This window comes from Pantherophis guttatus, chromosome 15 (assembly GCF_059756535.1).
Source record: "Pantherophis guttatus breed Tessera chromosome 15, ASM5975653v1, whole genome shotgun sequence".
NCBI classification, from domain to species: Eukaryota; Metazoa; Chordata; class Lepidosauria; order Squamata; family Colubridae; genus Pantherophis; species Pantherophis guttatus.
Genome location: NC_142077.1, coordinates 2,649,435 through 2,674,787, shown reverse-complemented (window position 1 = coordinate 2,674,787; position 25,353 = coordinate 2,649,435). Strand labels below are relative to the sequence as shown.

Below are 25,353 nucleotides of genomic sequence, written 5' to 3'. Positions count from 1 at the left end.
GATTTTAGATTTCCTGCCTAGTTAACGGCCGGCGGATTTTATTCCCTGCCCAAATCCTTTGCCCAAAGTTGAAAACGAATTGGGGAGGGGGTAGTGGGGGGGGGGGAAAGGGTCAAAAGAAGACGGTGGGGGTTGTTTTGTATGGTTTGTTTGTTTGTTTTTTGTTTTTTTTTAAAAAAGGAAACAGAATTAAAACTAACATAGAAATAAGGAGTGTAGATAGGGCCTGTTTCTTCCTGGAGGCTGGGGTCTTTTCTGCTTGCCCACCCAGAGAGAAAGAGAAGCTTCCAGTCTCGAAAGGAAGATTATTTTTTGGAATTTTTTTTCCACAAGGGAAAGAAACCTCCTTTTGCACAATTTTGTAGCAAGATGCAGGCCAGGGCGCTCTCCCCCCACCACTTTCTCTCCTTTTGTTTCTCCTTCCCTCCTTCCCTCCCTCTCCCTTTCTTACCCTTTCTCTCTCTCTCTCTTTCTCCCCCTCTCCCTCTCTCCCCCTCTCTCTTTCTCCTTCTTTCTCTCTCTCTCCCTCTCTCCCTCCCACTTTCTCTCTTTTTTTATTTCTTTCTCTCTCTCTCTCTTTCTCCCTCCCCTCCCCTTCTTTCTCTCTCCCTCCTTCCCTCTTTCTCTCCTTTCTTTCTTTCTCTCTCCCTTTCTCCCTCTCTCTTTCCCCCTCCCTCCCTTTCTCCCTCTCTCCCCCTCCCTCCTTCTCTCTCTTCCTTCTCTTTCTTTCTTTCTTTTTCTTTCTTCCTCTCCTCCTTTCTCTCTCCCTCTCTCCCTCCCTCTTTCTTTCCCTCCCTCCCTCTTTCTCTCCTTCCTTCCTTCCTTTCTTTCTGTCTCCCTTTTTCCCTCTCTCTTTCTCCCTCTCTCTTTCTCCCTCCCTCCTTCATTCTCTCTTCTTTCTTTCTTTCTTTCTTTCTTTCTTTCTTTCTTTCTTTCTTTCTTTCTCCCCCCTCTCTTTTCTTTCTTTCTTTCTTTCTTTCTTTCTTTCTTTCTTTCTTTCTTTCCTTTCTTTCTTTCTTTCTTTCTTTTCTTCCTTCCTTCCTTCCCTCCCTCCCTCCCTCTCTGAATTTGGAACTCCCTGAAAAGAGAGTGGGACAGTTTGGGGAGGGGGGGGGCAAAGCCTCTCTTCTGTTGTCACGTTGAAATGTTTCCTTCCCACTTGGTGGTTTTGGGGGGGGGCGAGAGAGAGAGAGAGAGAGAGAGAGAGAGAGAGAGACTGCATTTGGTATCCACCTCACGGTTCAGTCCTCCCTCCAGAATTTCTCTTGCTGCGCCCCCCCCCTCTTTTCAGCTGGCAACCTCCAGGGTGGCCTCCCTTTAATTTGGGGGAGCAGGCCTTCTCCCCCTCCTCCTCCTCCTCAACCCTTGAGCTGGGGCTGGGAGGGGGGCTGTAGCATTGACACCCCCCCCACTCCCCACCCCCACCCCTCCTCAGGAAATATCAATTATTCCTGTTCATCTCTAAAAACGTCGGTGAGCCCCCTTCTCGGTGGTATTCATCCTTTGGCCATGTTGGCGGTGCCAAAAAACGCCCCGTTTTCCCCACCTCGGGAAAGGCGTGTGAGAGGAATGCCAATGAAGGTGACACAAAACAACTTTGGGCTTTGCGCTTGGCAGGGATTCGGATTGCCCGCTCTCTCTCTCTCTTGGGGGGGGGGTGTGTGGGAGAGTTACAAATTCTTTCTCCGCCACCCCCTCCCCAGAAATTGGGAAGGCCACCGTCCGTCCTCCTTTTGCGGGATCCGTTAGTGAGACTCTTGTGGGAAGTGCAATTCGACTTTTTTTTTTTTTTTAAAAAAACAAAACTTTCAAAAGTTTTCCCCGTTGGGAAATTTCCTTAAATCCAAGCTTCAATGTATCTTCTTTCCTCCGTACTCTCCCTCATTTCTCCCCCCCCTCCTTCCCCCGTTTCCCCACTCTTTTCTTTCCCCCTATTCTTTCCTTGCACAGGCACCTGAAAGGAAATTCCCAGTGAACTACAAACTTTTCCTCCCATTATCAAAGCTGCCACAGGGAAACAAAATGGTTTGACAGCTTTCTCTCTCTCTCTCTCTCTCTCCCTCCTTCTCTCTCTCTCTCTCTCTCTCTCTCTCCCTCCTGTGCATCTGTGTGCATCATTTCAAAAGGTTTTCTTTTAATTTCTTTCCTTCCTTCCTTCCTTCCTTCCTTCCTTCCTTCCTTCCTTCCTCTCTCTCTCTCCTGTGCTTCTGTGTGCATCATTTCAAAAGGTTTTCTTTTAATTTCTTTCTTTCTCTCTCTCTCTCTCTCCTTCTCTCTCTCTCCCTCCTGTGCGTCTGTGTGCATCATTTCAAAAGGTTTTCCTTTTGGTTTAATGCCTTCCTTCCTTCCTTCCTTCCTTCCTTCCTTCCTTCCTTCCTTCCTTCCTTCCTTCCTTCTTTCCTCCCTCTCTCTCTCCTGTGCATCTGTGTGCATCATTTCAAAAGGTTTTCTTTTAATTTCTTTTTCTTTCTTTCTTTCTTTCTTTCTTTCTTTCTTTCTTTCTTTCTTTCTTTCTTTCTTTCTTTCTCTCTCCTTCTCTCTCTTCTGTGCATCTGTGTGCATCATTTCACAAGGTTTTCTTTTAATTTCTTTCCTTCCTTCCTTCCTTCCTTTCTTTCTCTCTCTTTCTCCTTCTCTTTCCTGTGCATCTGTGCGCATCATTTCAAAAAGTTTTCTTTTAATTTCCTTCCTTCCTTCCTTCCTTCCTTCCTTCCTTCCTTCCTTCCTTCCTTCCTTCCTTCTTTTTTCTTTCTTTCATTCTTTCTCTCTCTCTCTCTCTCCTTCTCTCTCTCCTGTGCATCTGTGTGCATCATTTCAAAAGGTTTTCTTTTAATTTCTCTCTCTCTCTCTCTCTTTCTGATCGCCCTCCCAATTCTTTCTCTAGCCCAAGTGATTGCCATTCCTGACTTTTAAACATCTCTCCAGCACAGGGCAGAACCTTGCTGCCTGGGCCAAATAATACGGCAAATCCCCCCACCCCTCGACACACACACCCCCAAACGCACTCACACACACACACATATCCTAGCAACTTGAACAAACCCTCAGCATGTCAGTTTTCTCTTCTCTCTCCTTACATTGGACCGGGTTCGCCCGTGATGGCATCCTTGCCAAGCTTTGCCAGTTTAACGTTCCGCTCGACCGATTCCGCCTCTTCTTTAAAAAAACCTTCTAACATTTCTTCACAACGTTTTTGCAAAAATTGCCGGCTTGGGCAGCACCCAAATTCACAGAGAATTCAGAAAGCTGGAGAGAGAGTTAGGGGAAAAAAATAATAATTTCACTGTTTTTGACCCGAGCCAAGACTCAGAAGTAGTAAATGGAGGGGGGGGGAGATACAGTTTGGCTTCTGTTTCGGTAGCATTTGAAGGCCAGAAGGAATTCCGGCTCTTTTCTGGCGGTATTCGTTTTTTCCTCACCTGTTTCACTCATCCGTTTTAGAGTCCTCAGATTTCGTTTCACTACAGTACCAGCAAAAGCAGACTCACTGGGGAGTTAAAATTTTGGGACATTTTTTCCAAAGGAGCGAGCCCAATCCCCAACGTAAATTAATCCCACGAATTTTCTCTCAAATATAGAACAGAACAGAACAGAACAGAACAGAACAGAACAGAACAGAACAGAATAGAATAGAATAGAACAGAATATAATTCTCCTCCTCCTCTCCTCCTCCTTCTCCTCCTATTCTCCTCCTCCTCCTCTCCTTCTCTTTCTTCTCCTTCTCCTCTCCTTCTCCTCTCCTCCTTCTCCTCCTATTCTCCTCCTCCTCCTCTCCTTCTCCTTCTTCTCCTCTCCTCCTTCCATTCTCCTCTCCTCCTCCTCCCATTCTCCTACTCTTCTCCTCCTATTCTCCTCCTCCTCTTCCCTCTTCCTCCTATTCTCCTCCTTCTCCTTCGCTCTTCCTCCTCCTCCCATTCTCCTCCTCCTCTCCTCCTCTCCTCTTCTTTTTCCTTCTCTCCTCCTTCCATTCTCCTCTCCTCCTCCTCCCATTCTCCTCCTCCTCTCCTCCTCCTCCTCTTCTTCTCTCCTCCTCCTCCTCCCCTTTCTTCTCCTCCTCCTCTTCTTCCATCTTTCTCCTCTTCTCCTCCTTTTCCTTCTCTCTTCCTCCTCCTCCCATTCTTCTCATTTTCTCCTCTCCTCCTCCTTCTCCTCCTCTTCTTCCCACCCCGTCTTCCTCCCCCTCTCCCTTAAATGCCATTAAAACTTTTCTACAGTTTCTCCTTGCAAAAGAGGCCCGTGAGATAGCTTCAGAGGTGGTATTCAACCGGTTCGGGCGAAACCGGTAGTAGCGACCTGCCCACCCGCCTACCCTCCCTGGCGCTATGCCATTCCATTTATCCACGATTTCAAGCCACACGCACGCGTGCAAGGGGCACGTGCGAGAAAAGTGGATGCGCGGAATTTAAGAAGCGGTAATTATGTGAATCCCAGCTCTGGATAGCTTGCCCGAGAGAGAAGCTGTCCTGCCTGGTTATCCTAGGGAATCTGACCTTGAATATAAGGAGAGAGAGAGAGAAAACCCAACCCTCTAACAGGCTGTTGTTGGCAAAATCCCTCCCTCCATATAAAAAAACTGCTTGAACCAGCATCTTTTAACGATGCATCTTAAACGCATCTCTTCCTTTTGCAGAGAGCCCCCTCTATACCTATCTCATCCTTTCCTTTCCCCCCCCCTCCCCGGTTTCCTCTAATGTGCACGCCGCACAGTGGCGGGTTCCACTTACCTTTGCCACCGGCTCCCAAACGTGATCGCGCCCGCACGCGCAGACAGTCCGTGACGACATCCAGGCAGGTGGGCAGAGAGACTCCCACCACCGCCCTTACCGGTTCGTGCGAACCGGTAGGAACCCACCCACTGACGCCGAGCACAGTTTCCCCCAAATAAGAGCCTTGGTAGTACAGGGGTTTAAGGTACCCTGTTATTAAGCTTATTAAGACCAGCTGCCTGCAATTACTACAGGGTTCGAATCTCGCCAAGGCTCAAGGTTGACTCAGCCTTCCATCCTTTCTAAGGTAGGTGAAATGAGGACCCGGTTTGTGGGGGCAATAAGCTGACTGTATAAATATACAAAAGTACGAAGGCTATTGCTTAACGCATTGTAAGCCGCCCTGAGTCTCCGGAGAAGGGCGGCATATAAATCAAATTAAATAATAATAATAATAATAATAATAATATCTGTCTAGTTTGTTTGCAAGTTTCCCCAAGTACTTTTATCATTTGTTATTGTCTGGGGGTGGGTGGTGGGTGGGAGGGGCTAAAATAAATAAATAAATCCATTTTATATTTTTTGCAAATCAGATTTCCTCAGTTACTCTGTACCTGGGGGTGGGGATGGGCAGAGGTGAGAACGGAATGGCTGGAATGAATGAGATTGATTTTCTTAGAAATGCAGACGGAAAGTATATTTCTCTCGCGTCCTTTCCGTGAAATTCAAGACACAGGAAGCTCCCAAATGGACTATATTGATAAAATATACCCAGCTTTTTTTTTTAAAAAAAAAAAACAAAAAACAGACACTCACTTTGCAAAAAGTATTCACGCTTGATTGCTCCTTTCAAATAAATTGTTTAATGCACAGTAAGCCGCCCTGAGTCTCCGGAGAAGGGTGGCATATAAACCAAATTAATTAATTAATTAAATAAATAAATAAACAAATAAATAAATAAATAAATAAATAAATAAGTAAGTAAGTAAATAAGTAAATAAGTAAAAATCAAAATATTGTGTCTTCCCATCCACATTAGCGGGACGTCCAATTCAACCATAATTTTAAAAAAACAACGTATAACTACATTTATTTAACCAGGAATTCTTGGCCCAATCGAAGATTTGATATTTGCAAATCGAATCTCCCGCGTTAAATCCGTTAGCGAGCGTTTTTGCAACCCAGATTTCTTTTTCATCCCCGTTTCATCATCACCCCCCCCCTTTTTTTTTTTTTTTTTTGCAAATCTCCACGGGATGGAAGGAGGGGTGGGAGAAAAAGAATTTAGATTTTTTTAAAAAAAGCTGAATTAAAACACCTTTGGTTTCAAATGGAAAGAGTGGGGGGGAAACCACAAACCCCATCCGGTTAAAGGTCCAGTTAATGATTCTAATAGATTTCCGGGTAGAAATATATATTTGACGCTTGACCGAACTCAACTTTTACCAGAAATATAATACTGCCATTTAAACAGTGAAGTATTTAGACCATTTTTACCCTGCTAGTTTTACAAAGCGGGTGGAGGGGGGATGTGCATGAAGAAACAACTTTGAAATATCCTTACAGGGTTTTTTTTTTAGCCCTGGTTCCCTTGGCAGAAATCTTTTTTAATATAAAGCAAGCACCTGAATCTTGGCTTCCCTTCCCTTCCCTTCCCTTCCCTTCCCTTCCCTTCCCTTCCTCTATCTTCTTTTCCTTTCCTTCCCTTCCCTTCTTCTATCTTCCTTTCCTTTCCTTTCCTTTCCTTCCCTTCCCTTCCCTTCCCTTCTTCTATCTTCTTTTCCTTTCCTTTCCTTCTCTTCCCTTCCCTTCCCTTCCCTTCTTCTATCTTCTTTTCCTTTCCTTTCCTTCTCTTCCCTTCCCTTCTTCTATCTTCCTTTCCTTTCCTTCCCTTTCCTTCCCTTCTTCTATCTTCCTTCCCTTCCTTCCCTTCCCTTCTTCTATCTTCCTTTCCTTTCCTTTCCTTTCCTTCCCTTCCCTTCCCTTCCCTTCCCTTCCCTTCCCTTCCCTTCCCTTCCCTTCCCTTCTTCTATCTTCTTTTCCTTTCCTTTCCTTCTCTTCCCTTCCCTTCTTCTATCTTCTTTTCCTTTCCTTTCCTTCTCTTCCCTTCCCTTCTTCTATCTTCCTTTCCTTTCCTTCCCTTTCCTTCCCTTCTTCTATCTTCCTTCCCTTCCCTTCCCTTCTTCTATCTTCCTTTCCTTTCCTTTCCTTTCCTTTCCTTTCCTCCCCTCCCCTCCTTCATTTATTTCCTTCTATTCTTTTTTAAGCCTAGAACTCTGTGGAATATTTCAGCGGCAAACGTTTCTCCAAATTGCACAAGCTGTACATTAATCGAAGAAAGGGGGTCATTTAGACCGATTAGCTTTATATATAAAAAAAAATAGCCAGAAAGCTGCCCCCTTCAGCCCACCAAAGCACCTCTGGAGCTTTCTGCCAAAGCGTCCTTTTTTTCCCCTTTCTGATTTTTGGCCTTAGAAGTCCAAAAAAAAACAAACAAACTACCAGTTGGATAAAACAAGATTGCTGCCCTCTTAACACAAGATTATTCCGCCCTTGATTGGAACAAGGCCATCATTTCCCCCCCGCCCCTCCCCATCATTTTCCTTCATTTCTTTGCAAAATCGTTCCTTTCTTTTTAATCTTCGCTTTCCTCCGTCTGCTGCCCGGACAGTTTTTTCCCCTCTCCCGTTTTTCTCTTCTGTTGGCAAAGAGGCAACACAGCCTGTTGCTATTTTGTCCCCCGGGGGGAGAGAGGGAGAGGGAGAGGGAGAGGGAGAGGGAGAGGGAGAAGGAGAAAGAGGGAGAAAGAGAAAGAGAGAGAGAGAGAGAGAGAGAGAAGGAGAAAGAGGGAGAAAGAGAAGGAGAGAGAGAGAGAAGGAGAAAGAGGGAGAAAGAGAAGGAGAGAGAGAGAGAGAAGGAGAAAGAGGGAGAAAGAGAAGGAGAGAGAGAGAGAGAGAGAAGGAGAAAGAGGGAGAAAGAGAAGGAGAGAGAGAGAGAGAGAAGGAGAAAGAGGGAGAAAGAGAAGGAGAGAGAGAGAGAAGGAGAAAGAGAAGGAGAGAGAGAGAGAGAGAGGAGAAAGAGGGAGAAAGAGAAGGAGAGAGAAGGAGAAAGAGGGAGAAAGAGAAGGAGAGAGAGAGAGAGAGAGAGGAGAAAGAGGGAGAGAGAGAGAGAGAGAGAGAGAGAGAGAGAGAGAGAGAGAGAGAGAGAGAGAGAGAGAGAGAGAGAGAGAGAGAGAGAGACCCAGTCAGATAAGTGAAACCCGAGTCCGGCCCAGAAGTGTAACGTGAGAAAGGACTTCAAACACAAAGGGAGACGGAGAAAAGAGACACCCCTTTTTTTCCCCCTCCCTCCCTCCCTCCTTTTCTTTTTTTTTAAAATTCCCCCTGCAAACATCCCGTTTTCCGCTTATCTGCCAAATCTCCGGGCTGGAATCCCGCCACGGGGTCAGAGAAAAAGGGTTCACATGTGCTCATCCCCCCCCCAAACTTTGCTCCAAAGTCTCATCCCAAGTGCCAAGGCCCCCCAGACGTCCGTCCTTGCCCTCCAGAAAGGTGACACCAGACGAATGACACGAAACGATACAAAATTCGTACAAAACCAATATCCAGGGCGATGACATCCCGCTGCAGCTTCTCGGCAATTTCATCGGGGTCCTTTTGGCTCTCCTACTTTCCCCCATCTCAGGCCGTTGCCAACATCTTCCCGATTTCCTCTCGCCAAGCTGACTTTTTGGTTATTTCGAAAGGAAATCACGGGGAATTCTCTTCGCTTGGCATGATGGCTCACATTTTATTTATTTATTTATTTTTCATTTTGACCCTGGGATTGAAGACGGAGGGAAGATTCACGCGCACCTTTGGCCTCTTTGAAAGGTGGCGGCCATCCCGCTCTCGTAGCTCAAGGCAGAGTTGGAATAGAAGGACGGAGTTGGAAGGGATCTTGGAGGTCATTTAGTCCAGCCCGCTGCTTAGGCAGGAAACCCTATACCAGTGATGGGGAACTTTTTCGGCACCGAGTGCCCGAATTGGAACCCGCGTGCTGGAGCACCGAAAACCCAAAAACCAGCTGGCTGGCACGTGCATATTTGTGTTTTGGCTGTTTTCGGGCTCTTTTCCAAGCCGTTTTTGGCCTGAAAAACAACCTGAAAATGACCCGAAAAACAGTCTAAAATGATCTGAAAACAGCCTGAAATCACCCTGTTTATTGGCCAGTTTTGGCCAGTTTTTGGGCTGTTTTCAGGCCTTTTTCTGGCGCTCCGGTACCCACACACATGCCCAGAGAGAGGGCTCTGTGTGCCACCTCTGGCACATGTGGCCCTATGCCAGTGATGGCTAACCTTTTTGCCATCGCGTGTCAGGAAGGCGGGTGGCGGGGGAGGTTCATGCGAGTGTGTGCCCACACCCATAATTCTATGCGCCCCGCCCCACGCATGCAACCACCCTATCCCCCCCCCGCTCCTGGCATACAATGGCCCGGTAGGCCCGTTTTTCTTTCTCACCTGGCTCCAGTTCCTCTCTATGCATCTGGGGAGGGTGAAAACAGCCTTCCCCACTCCCTCGGAGGCCCGAAATGGCCCGTTTCCCAACTTCCGGTTGGACAGGAATTGACGTTTTTTGCTGTCCCCAGCCTCCAAAGACTCCCCACCCCTTCGCTCTCCAGAGGCAGGAAACAGCCTGTTTCCCTACTTCTGGTAGGCCCAGAAGGCCCGAAAATCAGCTGGCCGGCGCACGCATGCACGCCGGAGCTAAGCTGGCGTGCCAGGTGACATGGCTCCGCGCGCCACCTGTGGCACGCGTGCCACCGGTTCGCCATCACGGCCCTATGCCATTTCAGACAAATGGTTATCCAATCTCTTCTTAAAAACTTCCAATGTTGGAGCGTTCAGAACTTCTGGTGGCAAGTCGTTCCACTGGTTAATTGTCCTCACTGTCAGGAAATTCCTCCTTAGTTCTACTGTCGATCTCTTTGCCTTTCAAATGACAGGCTTCCCGTATTCCAAAGGTGCTTTTTATTTATTTTTTTCTCAAGAGGCAACTGGACTTTCTCGTGAGGTTTTTTTTTTTTCCGTGAAGAGGTTTCGCTTCTCATCCCGGAAGCTTCTTCCATTCTGGCTGAATGGTGGGGAACGGATCAGTCCGTGCTTCATTCAGAATTGAAGAAGCTTCCGGGATGAGAAGCGAAACCTCTTCAAGGGAAAAAAAAACCCGAGAAAGTCCAGTTGCCACTTGAAAAAGCACCTTCGGGACAACCTTGACCTAGAGATTGGGCTTCCCATGTGCCACGGCACTTCAGTGTTTCTCAACCTTGGCAACTTGTCTGGACTTCAACTCCCAGAATTCCCCAGCCAGCATTTCCTTCTCCTCCTCCTCCCCCCTCCTCCCCCTCCTTCTCTTTCTTTCTTTCTTTCTTTCTTTTTTCTTCATCTTCTTCTCCATCTTTTCCTTCTCCTCCTCCTTCCCTCTCCTCCTCCTCCCTTCTTTCCTCTCCTCCTCCTCTTTCTTTCTTTCTTCTTTCTTTCTTTCTCCTCCTTCTCCATCTTTTCCTTCTCCTCCTCCTCCCTCCTCCTCCTCCCTTCTTCTTGTTTCTTCCCCTCCTCCTCCTTCTCTTTCTTTCTTTCTTTCTTTCTTTCTTTCTTTCTTTCTTTCTTTCTTTCTTTCTTTCTTTCTTCATCTTCTTCTCCATCTTTTCCTTCTCCTCCTCCTTCCCTCTCCTCCTCCTCCCTTCTTCTTCTTTCTTCCCCTCCTCCTCCTTCTCTTTCTTTCTTTCTTTCTTTCTTTCTTTCTTCATCTTCTTCTCCATCTTTTCCTTCTCCTCCTCCTTCCCTCTCCTCCTCCTCCCTTCTTCTTCTTTCTTCCCCCCTCCTCCTTCTTTCTTTCTTTCTTTCTTTCTTTCTTTCTTTCTTTCTTTCTTTCTTTCTCCATCTTCTCCTTCTCCATCTTTTCCTTCTCCTCCTCCTCCTCCCCCCTCCTCCTCCTACCTTCCGATTCTTTGGAGAATAGGTGGACCCCCTCCTCTCTGTGACAGCTCCTCAAATATTACTATCATGTCCCCATCCCCCCCACCACCCCACCACCCCCCCAGTCCTTCTTTTCATTCAACTTGGGACCCCAAGCTCCCTCCACCATTCACAGAAACTCCTTCGAAGGAAAACATTGTTTTTTTTTTTTTAAAGCAGGTTATGCACTTTCTTGAACCTTGAGGGAAGCCCACTCCCACCCCCCCAAAACCAGGGCCGTTTGGAAGGGGGGTGCAGCCCCCCCCCCCCGTGTCAAGTTCCTCTCGGAGGGCCGGGGTTCTTTTCCGCCAGCCAGCCTTCCTCCTTCTCCGCCCGGCTGGAATCCCTGCTCCCTTCAGCCTCCAAAGAGGCTAATCGCCCGAGTGGGAAATCATTTGACTTGCTAATACCCAGAGGACAAACATTTATTGCAACCACAAGTATTTTCGGGATTATGGCGTATTAATGCCTCTGAAAAGCCTGTTTCTGGGGGGATGTTTGTGTAAGCAGAATTGCTCCCCTCCCTTCTCTCTTTCTCCTCCTCTCCCCCCAAAGCAGGTGCTCTGATGAACACCGACTTCCTCCTCCTCCTCCTCCTCCTCCTCCTCCTCCTCCTCTTCACCTTGTTTACCTTCCCCTCCTCTTCTTCTCCTTCTCCTTCCTCCTCCTCCTCCCCTCTCCTCCTCCTCTTCCTTTCCTCTTGCTCTTTCTTCTCCTCCTCTTCACCTTCTCCTCCTTCTCTCTTTCTCCTTCCCCCTTCTTCCTCCTCCTCTCTTCCACTTCCCCTCCTCCTTCTCTTTCCTTCCTCTTCCTTTTCCTCCTCCTCTTCACCTTCTTCTCCATCTCCTCTCCTTCTCCTCCTCCTCCTCTTCCTTTCCTCTTGCTCTTTCTTCTTCTTCTCTTCACCTTCTCCTCCTTCTCTCCTTCTCCTTCCCCTTTCTTCCTCCTCCTCTCTTCCACTTCCCTTGCTCCTCCCCCCTCTCTTCCACTTCCCCTCCTCCTTCTTTTTCCTTCCTCTTCCTCTTCCTCCCCCTCATCCTCTTCCCCTCCTCCTCTTCCTCCTCCTCTTCACCTTCTTCTCCTTCTCCTCTCCTCCTCCTCCTCCTCCTCTTCCTTTCCTCTTCCCCTCCTCTTCCTTTCCTCTTCCTCTTTCTTCTCCTCCTCTTTACCTTCTCCTCCTTCTCTCCTTCTCCTTCCCCCTTCTTCCTCCTCCTCTCTTCCCCTCCCTGTCCTCCTCCCCCTCTCTTCCACTTCCCCTCTTCTTCCTTTCCTCTTCCTCTTTCTTCTCCTCCTCTTCACATTCTCCTCCTTCTCTCCTTCCTCCTTCTTCCTCCTCCTCTCTTCCACTTCCCCTCCTCCTCCTCCCCCTCTCTTCCACTTCCCCTCCTCCTTCTCTTTCCTTCCTGTTCCTCCTTCTCCCCCTCTCATCCTCTTCTCCTCCTCCTCCTCTTCCTTTCCTCTTCCCCCTCCTTCTCCTCCCCTCCTCTTCCTCCTCCTCCTCTTCACCTTCTTCTCCTCCTCCTCCTCTTTCCCTCCTCTTCTTCCTCTCCTTCTCCTTCCTCCTCCTCCTCTTTCTCCTTCTTCCCCTTCCTCTTTCCCACTTCTGCTTCCTCTTCCTCCCTCCCTCCCTCCCTCCCTCCCCCCTCATTTTAACAACAAAGATACCCACCAACTTCACAGCCTTGTCGGGACAGGTTGCTAATTTTTGCCTTTACGAATTCCCTTCCACCCCCCACCCCACCCCCACCCCCACCCCCCAAAAAAGCAGAAAGGGGCACTAACCAAACCTCTCAAAGGAAATGACCTTCCTTTGCCATGCAGCCATTTGCAGCCTTGCTACAATAATCACGGCTAATTTCCTAATTGTTCGGGAGGCTGGGGAGGGGGCTGGCTTTCTGAGATTCAAAAGCTATTTAGCCCAGCTCTGCATGGGCATGTGTGCGTCTGTGCAAGCGTTCAAAAAATAAAATAAAAATAAAATAAAATAAAATAACTCACAATAAAGGACCAACGTAAACCTCCGTCCGTCCCGTTGGACACTGCTGTGGCCCTGCCACAACTTACAGGGGGCACATGCCAATTACCGCTAACTTGATGCGGTCACCGACTTGGACTAATTCGGCTCATTATTTGCCCCTTGCCATTTTCCCCCTTTTGTTTTGCCTCTGTCCCATTTATATATATATATATATATATATATGTATAGAGAGAAAGATTTTTTTCCCCTCCTGGGAGGGTTTTCACTGGCGACCTCCCTCCCTGCTCTGCTCCCAAACTCTGCCCCCAGCCCCTGAAAAGCCCCCCCCCCATCCCCCCAAAAAGCACCCACCGGTGGAAGTCAAAACCCAGATAACCTTCCGCCCACTTCTAACCTCATAATTATCCCTCTGAATGCGCCTAAATTAAATAAGTGTTTTAGAGCTACGTGACTTTTTTTCTTTAAAAAAGAAAAAATGGAAGTGGGGAGGTTGCTTTCGCCGCTGAAACGGAGAAAGGAGCGTGAAAAATGCCCTGTTTTGCTCTGTTTTGCAAATGGGTTATGATTGCATTCCTCCCTCCCTCTCTCCCTCTTTCTCTCTCTCTCCTTTCTCTCTCTCCCTCTCTCTCTCTTTCTCTCTCTCTCCCCCCCTCTCTCCCTCTTAATCTCTCCTTCTTTCTCTCTCTCCTCTTTCTCTCTCTTTCTCTCTCTCTTCCCCTATCTCTCCCTCTTTCTCCTTCTTTCTCTCTCTCTCGCCCTCTCTCGCCCTTTCTCTCTCTCATTGTTTTTCTCTCTTCCTCCCTCTTTTTCTCTTTCTCTCTCTCTCTCTCCCTCTTTCTCTCTTTCTCTCTCTCCCCCATCTCTCCCTCTTTCTCTCTCCTTCTTTCTCTCTCTCCTCTTTCTCTCTCTCCCTCTTTCTCTCTCTCATTCTTTTTCTCTCTTCCTCCCTCTTTTTCTCTTTCTCTCTCTCTCTCTCCCTCTTTCTCTCTTTCTCTCTCTCCCCTATCTCTCCCTCTTTCTCTCTCCTTCTTTCTCTCTCTCTATTTCCCCCTCTCTCTCATTGTTTTTCTCTCTTCCCCTTTCTCTCCCCCTCCCCCTCTTTCTCTCTCCCTCTCCCTCTTTCTCTCCCTCTTTTTCTCTCTTTCTCTCTCTCTTCCCCTATCTCTCCCTCTTTCTCTCTCCTTCTTTCTCTCTCTCTCCCCCTTTCTCCCCCTCTTTCTCTCTCTCATTCTTTTTCTCTCTTCCTCCCTCTTTCTCTCTCCCTCTCCCTCTTTCTCTCTCTCTCCTCTCCTCCGAAAACCAAAAAACCCATTTTCATCGTCTAAATTCGGACGATGCTTTGTGAAGCCACTTTTAAGCGTGTGAGAGGCCCAGAGGGAGGGGTGCGTGAGCTGTGTTGGCGCATTCGAGGAAAAACTGGTTGCGTTGGACTTGAAGGATGGTCTGTTCTCCTTAACAACCTATTCTCTTAACAATCCAGACCCCAAATTTTGGATTAAACCAACAGGGCTGGTTTAAAAAGAGAAAACGGGCACAATTTCCCAGGAAGGCTACTTCCACTTCCTAGCCAGGATTGGCACGACGGTCAAACCGAGTGGGTCCCGGTAGGACTCAAACCCACACTATAGCAGTCCTCGACTTTCGACAGGAAAGGAGCCCAAAATTTACGTTGCTAAGTGAAACATTTGTTCAGTGAGTTTTGTCCCAATTCAAAAATCTTTCTTGCCAACTGTGGTTGAGTGGAATCACGGCAATTGTTAAGTGGTCGTTAAGCGAATCCAGCTTCCCCCTTGACTTTGCTTGTTGGAAGGTCGCAAAAGGGGAATCACATGACCCCCCCCCGGACTACTGTGACCGTCACAAATACGAGTCAGTTGCCAAGCGTCTGAATTTTTGACCACTTGACCACACAACGATCGTTAAGTGTGAAAAAAACCGGTCCCAAGGAAGGAAGGAAGGAAGGAAGGAAGGAAGGAAGGAAGGAAGGAAGGAAGGAAGGAAGGTGTCCCTGATACGAGTCCCATGCCATGTCCATCATGGCCATGCCCCCCCTCCGGCCCTCCAAGGTCGAACCCAACCCTGATGCGGCCCTCAATTAAACCGAGTTTGACACCCCTGGACTAAACGTCTCTGGAGGTCCCTTCTTATCAAGCTGTGATTCTCTGAACCTGTATGAAGAACCTCAACCGTTCTCCTTAGGAGACCTTCGTCATAGATTGATTGATTTTTTTTTTCCGCTTTCTTTCCACAGGCGACCACGAAATCGTGAATAACATGTACGAAACCGAGGCAGAGCTCCTGGCCGGCGAAAGCGCAGAAGAGGAGACGGAGGACAGCATCATGTCTCCCATACCCATCGGGCCCCCCTCCCCTTTCCCCGCGGGCGAGGACTTCCACCCCAAAGAGGGCTCTCCGTACGAGGCCCCCGTCTACATTCCCGACGATATTCCCATCCCGTCCGACTTCGAACTGAGGGAATCCTCCGTTCCCGGAGCAGGGTTGGGGATCTGGACCAAAAAGAAGCTGGAAGCCGGAGAGAGGTTTGGGCCCTACGTGACTTTCCCCAGGACCACGTTGAAGGAAACGAATTTCGGATGGGAGGTAAGAGCTTCCTCTCCTTCCCCGCAGGTGGGATTCAAAACTTTTTACTACTGGCTCTGGGGGTGTGGCTGGGTGGGTGTGGCCTGTTGGTCATGTGACTGTGTGCCATGTGACGGTGGGTGTGGCCTGTTGGTCATGTGACTGTGTGCCATGTGATGGTGGGTGTGGCCTCTTGGTCATGTGACTGAGTAGTCATGTGACGGTGGGTGTGGCCTGTTGGTCATGTGACTGAGTAGTCATGTGACTGGGCGGGCGTCGTTGGGCATGTGGCTGGGCGGGCGTGGCTTGGTGGTCATGTGACTGGGTGGGTGCGGCTTGGTGGTCATGTGACTGGGTGGTCCTGTGACCGGGTGGCCATGTGACTGGGTAGGTGTGGCCTGTTCACGTGACTGGGTGGCCATGTGACTGGCTGGGCGTGGCTTAGTGGTCATGTGACTCGGCGGGCATGTGGCTGGGTGGGCATGGCTTGTTGGTCATGTGACTGGACTATCATGTGACTAGGCAGTCATGTGACAGGGTGGGCGTGGCCAAGTCGACGTCACTTCTTTGCCGCCATGTAGAACAGCCCTCATTGTCTTCCATCTATTGATTCCTCCTTATTTTCGGTCAGGATTTGAACCTCTTCCCCTCTGATGTGTCCCTGCTCTTTATGTCGGTGGAGGAACAACAGCCCTGCCGAGTCTAGGAAGGCCACTTCCCTAGGAAGGTTTGAGTGCATTGTACAACCCCCCCCTCTTTTGCGGGTAGGTGGGGGGGAGGCTCGGCACTTTGGAAGAGAGAGGCAATTAAGCGGAACGCGGTGAATTTTTGCTGTCGTCCTGTTGTGGGCAGAATTCAAAGCCATCTCGGCTCCTTCCAAGGTTTGCTTGGCTCAGTGGCTAAGACGCTGAGCTTGTCGATCGAAAGGTCGGCAGTTCAGCGGTTCGAATCCCGTGTGCCGCGGAACGGGGTGAGCTCCCGTGACTTCTCTCAGCTTCTGCCAACCTAGCAGTTCGAAAGCACTGGGGAAAAAATGCAAGTAGAAAAATAGGGACCCCCTTTGGTGGGAAAGGAACAGCGTTCTGTGCGCCTTTGGCGTTGAGTCACGCCGGCCACATGACCACGGAGACGTCTTCGGACAGCGCTGGCTCTTCGGCTTTGAAACGGAGATGAGCACCGGCCCCTAGAGTCGGGAACGACTAGCACATATGTCCGAGGGGAACCTTTACCTTTACCTTTAAAAGGAGGAAGAAAGCTTTGATGGGATTCAATTTGAGAGATTATTTCAGATTCGCCTATCTCCGTATGCACTGAAACACAACGATTTTTCATAGTTTTTTTTTTTTTAATTTGATTTATATGCCGCCCTTCTCCGGAGACTCAGGGCGGCTTACAATGCGTTAAGCAATAGCCTTCATACATTCGTATATTTTATACAAAGTCAGCTTATTGCCCCCACAAACTGGGTCCTCAATTTACCCACCTTAGAAAGGATGGAAGGCTGAGTCAACCTTGAGTCAACCTAGTTGAAAAGAGACCTCTCGCACACGCCATCACTCTGCTAAACAACTAATTCCCTCCTACGACACTGTCTTATGCCCTGGGGAGTCGAACCGCGGATGAAGGCTGCATGGCTGTTATCCTTTCACATCTTTCCTGTTAGCTTTTTTCCTTGGCTTCTGATGACCCTGACTTGATGGTTTGTTATCTGATGAGTGATGTAGTGGATAGCTTTTGTTGAGCATCCTATTATGATTGGGGTTGATTGCTTATTGAGTCCCCCTATGACTATCGCTGAGCGCTGGATCGTGTGATTTATGACGACGGTAATTTATGATTATGAACATGATCCATCATTTGCTGCTTGTATGTCCGCTGATAGCTTCCGCACCGGAGACAAATTCCTTGTGTGTCCAATCACACTTGGCCAAATATAAGTTATTCTATTCTATTCTATTCTATTCTATTCTATTCTATTCTATTCTATTCTATTCTATTCTATTCTATTCTATTCTATTCTATTCTATTCTACTCTACTCTACTCTACTCTACTCTACTCTACTCTACACTCAACTCTAATTCTATTCTATTGTATTCTACTCTAATTCTGTTCTATTTCTATTTCTTTTCTATTTCTATTTCTATTTCTATTTCTATTTCTATTTCTATTTCTATTTCTATTTCTATTTCTATTTCTATTCTCCAGCGCACTGCTTGGAGAATCCAAAGACTCAGGAGGACCAAAAGAGGTCACCAGTGGGGTGCCTGTTTGTCATTCCAATAGGCCACTGGTGGGATTCAAATAATTTAACAACTGGTTCTCTGCCCGAATGACCAGCTGGGTGGGCGTGGCCATGGTGGGTGTGGCCACTTGGCCTCCTGCGCCCCCCTTCGAGAACAAAAACATGCCCCCCAGTCCCGTTGGGCCTAGTAGGTCTCCCTGAAGCCTCCTGGGAGCAAAAACAGGGTGCTTGGGGACTCCCGGAAGGAGCGGGGCAAGGAGGGACGGGGCCAGCTAGCAATTAAACAACCGGTTCGACAGAATCGGCTCGAACCGGCTGAATCCCACCATTGGATTCAGCTTGCGGGGCCGTCCTGGTCTACCCAATGCGAAGAGGAAAGATCGGGCCAGCAGTTTGGGGAGTGGCATCAAGTTGGCCACACCCACCCAGTCGCCCCCCCCGCCCGCCCCCGAGGTCGACCACAGCCCCGATGCGGCCCTCAATGAAATTCGAGTTTGACACCCCTGAGTCAGATCATCCCAATCCAAATGTGTTTTTCCTCCAGAACTTGGACGGGCTCCCTTGACCGGCTCTCTCCATCCTGCAGCGAACAAAGGTAGCTCAGAGCTTCTCGCGGCTTGCTCATAACTTTGGCGGCCAACCTCTTCAATTTTTGGAATGCTTGACCGACTCAACTTCAGAGCCTTGCTGGTTGGAAACTTGTACTACCCTTCCTGTTGCTCTCTTCTTTCACCTTCGCTCCAGCCTCGGAAATTCCGGGCCTCGGATTTGAACAAGCAATGTTGTGTTTTTTGGGGTGGGGTGGGGAGCTGCTGATAGAACGAAGGAAGACCTCTCTGAAGGAACTCTCAACATGTTAGTTGGGGAAGGTAGAAAGAGGAGGAAAGGCCGAGTAACTCTTTCTTTCTTTCTTTCTTTCTTTCTTTCTTTCTTTCTTTCTTTCTTTCTTTCTTTCCTTCCTTCCTTCCTTCCTTCCTTCCCTTCCTTCCTTCTTTCCTTTCTCTCTCTCTCTCTTTCTTTCTCTTCCTCTTTTTCTTTCTCTTCCTTCCTCTCTGCCTCCTTTCCTTTCCTTTCCTTTCCTTTCCTTTCCTTCCCTTCTTCTCTTTTCCTTTCCTTCTTCTCTCTTCCTTTCCTTCCCTTCCCTTCCCTTCTTCTCTCTTTCTTTCCTTTCCTTTCCTTTTGTTTCCTTTCCTTCCCTTCCCTTCCTTTCCCTTTCTTTCTTTCTTTCTTTCATTCATTCATTCTTTCTCTTTCTTTCCTTCCTTCCTCTCTCTCTCTCTCTCTCTCTTTCTTTTCCTTTTTCTTCCTTCCTCTCTGCCTCCTTCCCTTCCTTCCCTCCCTTCCTCTTCCCTCCCTTCCTTCCTTCCTCCCTCCCTCCTCTCTCTCTCTCTCTCTCTCTTTCTTTCTTTCTTTCTTTCTTTCTTTCTTTCTTTCTTTCTTTCTTTCTTTCTTTCTTTCTCACATTTTATCTGGGCAGAGGCCAACATGGAACCGGGCCCTCAGCGCAGGAGTCTCTCTATTTCTCCTTCTCTGAAAATATTTTCCTTTCACAAATAATAAGCGAAGCCTCTGTGCGCCGGTCGTAGCTCTTCCGCGGGACGGTCACCGGGGACCCAAGGAAAGCAAAGCCAACTTCTGGGGCTGGCCGGCATGTGTGGAAACCGGAGCGCACTCTGCGCAAACGTTTCCCACGAGGAGCGATTCCTACCCACAATATACTTACCGCACTGGGCCAGGCCGCTCATAAAGCCTTAATTTATTAAAAGATCAACAAATGAGCTTGTTCCCTGACACCCGCCCACCGCACACCCCATGCTCCACGGCTCTCTTTTGCTTGTGCTTTTTTTTTTTCAAAGAGCAGGTGGGGCCATTCGGGATCACACACTTGGCTCCCCCCCACCCCCCAATTTCTGCTTTCTGAAAACAAAACACTCTCACACAACCAGACCCGAGTGGGATCCGGGAAGGGGGAAATTGACACATATGCTTTCAAACAATTCTGCCTCTCCAACGCCTCCTCCATCAGAACGCTTGCATTTGATTGCAACATAAAAGCTGCTCTGTTCTGTTCTGTTCTTTTCTGTTCTGTTCTGTTCTGTTCCGTTCCGTTCTGTTCCGTTCCATTCCATGTTATGTTTTCTATCCTATCCTATCCTATCCTATTTTCTATTCTATTCTATTCTATTCTATTCTATTCTATTCTATTCTATTCTATTCTATTCTATTCTATTCTATATTCTATCCTATCCTCTATTCTATTCTATTCTATATTCTATCCTATCTTCTCTTCTCTTCTCTTCTCTTCTCTTCTCTTCTCTTCTCTTCTCTTCTCTTCTCTTCTATTCTATTCTATTCTATTCTCTATTCTATTCTATTCTATTCTATTCTATTCTATTCTATATTTTCTATTTTATTCTATCCCATCCTAACTTATCCTATCCTATTTTTCTATTCTATTCTATTCCATTCCATTGCATTGCATTCTCTATTCTCCCTTCTCTTCTCTTCTCTTCTCTTCTCTTCTCTTCTCTTCTCTTCTCTTCTCTTCTCTTCTCTATTCTATTCTATTCTATTCTATTCTATTCTATTCTATTCTATATTTTCTATTTTATTCTATCCCATCCTAACTTATCCTATCCTATTTTTCTATTCTATTCTATTCTATTCCATTCCATTCCATTGCATTCTCTATTCTCTCTTCTCTTCTCTTCTCTTCTCTTCTCTTCTCTTCTCTTCTCTTCTCTTCTCTTCTCTTCTATTCTATTCTATTCTATTCTATTCTATATTTTCTATTTTATTCTATCCCATCCTAACTTATCCTATCCTATTTTTCTATTCCATTCCATTCCATTCCATTCCATTCCATTCCATTCCATCCCATCTATTCTATTCTATTCTATTCTATTCTATTCTATTCTATTCTATTCTATTCTATTCTATTCTATTCTATTCTATTCCATTCCATTCCATTCCATTCCATTCCATTCCATTCCATTCCATTCTATTCCATTCCATTCCATTCCATTCCATTCCATTCCATTCCATTCTATTCTATTCTATTCTATTCTATTCTATTCTATTCTATTCCAATTCCAATTCTAATTCTAATTCTATGTGCAGAGCGTACCGGTTCATTTAGGAACCTTTCTAACTTCCACCATCTGAAACTTTTCTTTTCCTTGCCAAAAAAATAAAACATAAAAAAATCACCTCGATCCAAACAGCATCCCCCCCCACCCACCCACCCCCACCCACCCCCCCACCCCCAAAAAGAAAGAAAACACAACACTCCCAGTCTCTACGTGATGGGATTGCATTTCTCCAAAGTCATTTCCCCCGCCCCCCCCTTCCCCCACTTTCCCCGAGACTATTAACTCCCTTCCTCGCCAATACGTCCAAGTCACGGCACCCCCGAAATAAATCAGCCTGTGTGTTCCCTCTGCGGCCCTGGGGGACTTTTGAAAACCGAACCCAAAGCAGGGAAAAAAGCAAATCCACATGGAGGAAGATCAGGGCGCCGCGTAAATCCTACGTGCCTCGTTTATTTGGCTAACCGCCGATGGAATACGGAGTCCTGGAGAGAAATATTCGCCCCAATGGGCTGCAGCTGCCAAAAAAGCCAACACAGTTCTGGGCTGCATCAACAGAGGGATAGAATCAAGATCACGTGAAGTGTTGATACCACTTTATAAGGCCTTGGTAAGGCCACACTTGGAATACGGCCTCCAGTTTTGGTGGCCACGATGTGAAAAAGATGTTGAGACTCTGGAAAGAGTGCAGAGAAGAGCCACAAAGAGGATTATAGAGGACTGGAGGCTAAAACATACGAAGGACGGTTGCAGGAATTGGGGGTGTCTAGTTTAATAAAAAGAAGGACCAGGGGAGACAGGATAGCAGTGTTCCAATATCTCAGGGGCTGCCCCAAAGAAGAGGGAGTCAAGCTGTTCTCCAAAGCACCCGAGGGCAGGACAAGAAGCAACGGGTGGAAACGAATCAAGGAGAGAAGCAACTTAGAACGAAGGAGGAATTTCCTGATAGTTTAAAACAATTAATCCGTGGAGCAACTTGCCACCAGAAGTTGTAAATGCTCCAACACTGGAAGTTTTTAAGAAGATGTTGGATAACCCTTTGTCTGAAGTGGTGTGGGGCTTCCTGCTTGAGTAGGGGGTTGGACTAGAAGACCTCCAAGGTCCCAAGCCCCACTCTGTTGTCCTATTCTAAACCTAGGAGGTTTCCCCCATCAGAGGAAAAGGAAGGAGAAATCAGAAGGGAAGGGAAAAAGCATATTGTCGCTAAGGACTAAGCAGAGATGCCTGCTATCTCCTCTAGCTAGGACGTCTTAAAACATGGTCCAAGATGTTCCGAGAAGAAGATGGGAGCTTCTTTTCTGATGCTCTCTCCGAAAGCCAGGCCACGATGAGGTCACCTTCCGACCTTCCAACGTTGCCAAAGAATATGCTAGGAATGAGGTTGAAAACATGGGTATATAAGGAATTGAGATGGGGAGGGGTGGGAGTTTGCAGATAGCCAAGCCAGCCAGCCAGCCGAAAGACCGAACCGAGAATATCCCGGCCATATTTTCTCCCGTTATTTCCATAAGGGGTAATAATTCATCTTGTAATTCGGGCGCGAGGGCCTTTCCTCTCAAAATAGAAACGCTCCGATTCACAAGCAGAAATAGGAAGTCGGTGTTTTCTTTGCCTTTTCGGAGAGGCATCCGCGAATGCCGGCCTCTGAACTGGCATTTTATCATCGCCACTCAAAACAAAACGGATGAAGGGAGAACCAAGAATAGTTCGCTTGTGACCGGCGGGGTTGAGAAATGGAGGGGGGGAGAGAGAAGGAGGGAGGGAGAGAAAGAGAGAGGGGGAGAGAGAAGGAGGGAAGGGTAGAGGGAGAGAGAGAGGAAGGGAAGGAGGGAGGGAGAGAAAGAGAGAGGGAGGGAGAGAGAGAGGGAGAGAGGAAGGGAGGGAAGGAGAGAGAAAGGAAAAGAGAGGGAGAGAGAGAAGGAGGGAGGCGGAGAGGAAGGAAGGGAGGGAGAAAGAGAGAGGGGGAGAGAGGGAGAGAGAGAAGGAGGGAAGGGTAGAGGGAGAGAGAGGAATGGAAGGAGGGAGGGAGAGAAAGAGAGGGAGGGAGAGAGGGAGGGAAAGAGGGAGGGAGGGAAGGAGAGAGAAAGGAAAAGAGAGGGAGAGAGAAGGAGGGAGGTGGAGAGGAAGGGAGGGAAGGAGAGAGAAAGAGAGAGGGAGGGAGAGAGGGAGGGAGAGAAGGAGAGAGAGAGGAACAGAGAGGGAGAGAGAGAAGGAGGGAGGCAGAGAGGAAGGAAGGGAGGGAGAAAGAGAGAGGGGGAGAGAGGGAGAGAGAGAAGGAGGGAAGGGTAGAGGGAGAGAGAGAGGAAGGGAAGGAGGGAGGGAGAGAAAGAGAGAGGGAGGGGGAGAGAGAGGGAGAGAGGAAGGGAGGGAAGGAGAGAGAAAGGAAAAGAGAGGGAGAGAGAAGGAGGGAGGTGGAGAGGAAGGGAGGGAAGGAGAGAGAAAGAGAGGGAGAGCTGGAGGGAAAGAGAGAAAGAGAGAGGGAGAGCAGGAGGGAGAGAGGGGGAGAGAGGAAGTGTCAGAGAGAGAAAGAGAGAGAGAGAGAGAGGGGAAGAGAGAGGAGGAGGAATGGGGAGAGAGAGAGCGAGAGAGAAAGAGAGAGAGAGGGAAAGAGAGAGAGGGGGATAGGGAGATTATATATAAATCCCACCGTTTTATGAGTTCTACGAGACCATCTCATTCAATATCTGAGATAACAGACTAACAGAAGGTACCTTGGAGGTCTTCTAGTCCAACCCCCTGCTAAAGGGAGGATGTCCTTATACCATCCCGGTCAAATGTTTTCTCCAATCACTTCTTAAAAGCTTCCAGTGATGGAGCAGCCACAACTTCTGGAGGCAAGCCGCTTCCACTGATTTAACTGATCTGGGATTATAGAATTACAGAGTTGGAAGGGATCTCAGAGGTCTTCTAGTCCAACCCCCTGCTAAAAGCCCTTATACCATCCTGGTCAAATGTTTCTCTAGTCTCGTCTGTCTGTCTGTCTGTCTGTCTGTCTGTCTGTCTGTCATCTCTCTCTCACACACACCTATCTCTCTCTCTCTCTCTACCTATCTCTATCTATCTATCTATCTATCAATCTATCTATCTATCTATCTATCTATCTATCTATCTATCTATCTATCTATCTATCATCTCTCTCTCTCACCTATCTATCTATCTATCTATCTATCTATCTATCTATCTATCTATCTATCTATCTATCTATCTATCTATCTCTATCTCTATCTATCTATCTATCTATCTATCTATCTATCTATCTATCTATCTATCTATCTATCTCACCTATCCATCTATATCCATTCATCCATCCATCTATCTATCTATCTATCTATCTATCTATCTATCTATCTATCTATCTCAGAACCATAGAATCCCAGGGACCTCGGAGGTCTTCTGGTCATCCAGCCCCCCCCAAAAAGGGGTGTGTGTCACGTGATTCCCTTTTTTCAGCCTTCTGACCAGCAAAGTCGATGGGGGTCAAGCCGGATTCGCTTAACGACCGTGTGACTAACTTAGCAACGGCAGGGGGATCTAACAAACAGCCGTCCTAAAACAGGGGTTAAAGCTCACTTAACAACCGTCTCGCCGAACAACCAGGTTAACTAATTAAAGAACCGTGACGATTCACTCAATGGCTCGTGGCAAGAAAGATCATAAAACGGGACGAAGTTTCTCCTGCTTAGCGTCAGAAATTCGGGCCAGTCGTAAGTCTGAGGACTTCCCGCTATAGCCGTCTTCATCAGGATCACCGGAAAAAAAAAAACAACGCTGCCGATTTGATGATGAAGATTCATTCGTTTCTCCCTCCGCCGAAAAATATCAAAATCAAAACCCAAAATGGTTCCTTTTTTTTTTTTTTTAAGTGCCTTATTCTGATTATTTCACTCCCCTCCCGGTCGGAAGATGAGACGATGGCCAACGTCACGGCAGGGACACAACAAGGAAAAAAAATAAAATAACAAAAGAGGTTGTCGGATTATGGTTGTGTTGCAGTTAAGCCTCAAGCGGGGAGATCGGCTCGCGTCCGTCTAATAAGCGGTTTGTTAAAAATAATACACCCTCCGTCCTTGTTTCCATGACACTCTCGAGAATTTCGACAAATCCGTAGGCCGGTAGATATTTCTGAATTCCCTCTGTGAAGCCAGAATTAAAAGGCTCGTCCGACTTCGCCCTCTGGGCAGCTTTTACCATCTCGGTGGAAATTCGGTATTTTTCAAAAAGGATGAACGGGGAAGGGGGGGAAAAAAAGGATGAACGGGGAAGGAAAAAAAAAAAAAGGATGAACGGGTAGAAAATGACACCGTGGCTGTGAATTGGCCGTCTCTCGCGTTGATCTCGTTCTCCTGCCCTTTCTCCCTTCGGTCCTGGGTGATCAAATTTACAGATTTGGCTAAATCTGGGTTGTCGGCCTGGGTGGAATAAGCAGGAAGAGGAAAAAAAATGCAACTTGCACACTAGTTGATGTGTACGTGTGTTGTACCATGGAGTTGTCACAACCCCTGGAGATCGCTGCACTGGTCCCTACGGTTTTCTTGGCAAGGTTTTCACAAGTGGTGTGCCATGGCCTCCTTCCTAGGGCTGAGAGAAAGAGAGAGAAAGAGAGAGAGGGAGAGGGAGAGGGAGAGAGAGAGAGAGAGAGAGAGAGAGAGAGAGAGAGAGAGAGAGAGAGGAGGGCTGGCTCCAAGTCACCCGGTGAATTTTGAGCCTAAGGAGGGACTAGAACTCACAGTCTCCTAGTATGTAGCTTGGTGTCTTAACTACA

General features: G+C 47.6%; 1 protein-coding gene across 5 annotated transcripts in view; it reads left to right on the top strand.

Annotated features, from left to right (window-relative positions):
• The window catches only part of PRDM16 (PR/SET domain 16), a 321,687-nt gene that overhangs the window by 145,834 nt on the left and 150,500 nt on the right, over positions 1 to 25,353 (top strand). For all 5 annotated transcript variants that reach the window (XM_087879280.1, XM_087879283.1, XM_087879282.1 and 2 more), the window contains exon 2: positions 14,931 to 15,280. In XM_087879280.1, coding sequence (XP_087735406.1) covers positions 14,931 to 15,280 — 350 coding nt within the window. The remainder of the gene's footprint in view (positions 1 to 14,930; positions 15,281 to 25,353) is intronic.